This window comes from Eimeria tenella, genomic scaffold, assembly GCF_000499545.2.
Source record: "Eimeria tenella Houghton genomic scaffold, Eth_scaff2056, whole genome shotgun sequence".
NCBI classification, from domain to species: Eukaryota; Apicomplexa; class Conoidasida; order Eucoccidiorida; family Eimeriidae; genus Eimeria; species Eimeria tenella.
Window position 1 is genome coordinate 1 of NW_013541900.1, and position 688 is coordinate 688.

Sequence of the window (688 nt, forward strand, 5' to 3'; positions counted from 1 at the left end):
CTTCGCCCCCAGGAGCTTCTGGGGGCCCCCAGAAGCTCCTGGGGGCCCCCAGGGACCCCTAAATGGCCTTTGAAATACCCCAAGAGGGCCCCAAGGGGCCCTTTTGTGTCCCTTGGGGGCCCCACAAGCTATGGGGGCCCCCAGGCGGAGGCCCTGTGGGCCCCTCAAATGGACCCTCAGCAGAGCCCATGGGGGCCCCACAAAAGCGCATCAAAAGGGTATCTGAGGGGCTCCCCCATCTGTCTAAGGGGCCCCATTAGTCTGAGGGGCCCCAAGTTGTCTGGGGGGCCCCTCAGTCAGATGGGGTTGTCTGAGGGGCTCCCCAAGGTGGGGGACGACAGGGAGAAAGAGCAGCAGCTGCAGCTGCAGCAGCAGCAGCGAGCTGGGGGCAGCAGGGCCGGGCCCCCCAAAGGGGCCCCCCAGAGGAGACTAAGTAAGAAACTAGCAGCAGCAGCAGCAGCAGCAGCAGCAGCAGCAGCAGCAGCAACTGCCTCTAAGGGGCCCCCAGCGCCGCCCCGCCCGCCAGGCCTCTCTAGTTCATATCCACTTCCATCTCGCTCACCTAAGAAAAACAAAACCCAAATCCCTTCAGGCCCCTAAGCTCTCCCCCTACAGCCTCGCCTGCAGGCCCCGGGGGGCCCCCAGGGGGCCCCTGGGGGCCCCCTGGGGGGCCCCAGGGGCCCCCGGA

At 66.9% G+C, this 688-nt stretch overlaps 1 protein-coding gene across 1 annotated transcript; it reads left to right on the forward strand.

Moving 5' to 3' along the window:
• Positions 1 to 300: 300 nt before the first annotated feature.
• On the forward strand, positions 301 to 600 carry ETH_00034045 (uncharacterized protein; the record flags this gene model as incomplete). Its single annotated transcript, XM_013374456.1, has 1 exon — positions 301 to 600. One exon carries the CDS (start codon positions 301 to 303, stop codon positions 598 to 600), a length of 300 nt encoding a protein of 99 aa, XP_013229910.1.
• Between the last annotated feature and the right edge of the window lie 88 nt (positions 601 to 688).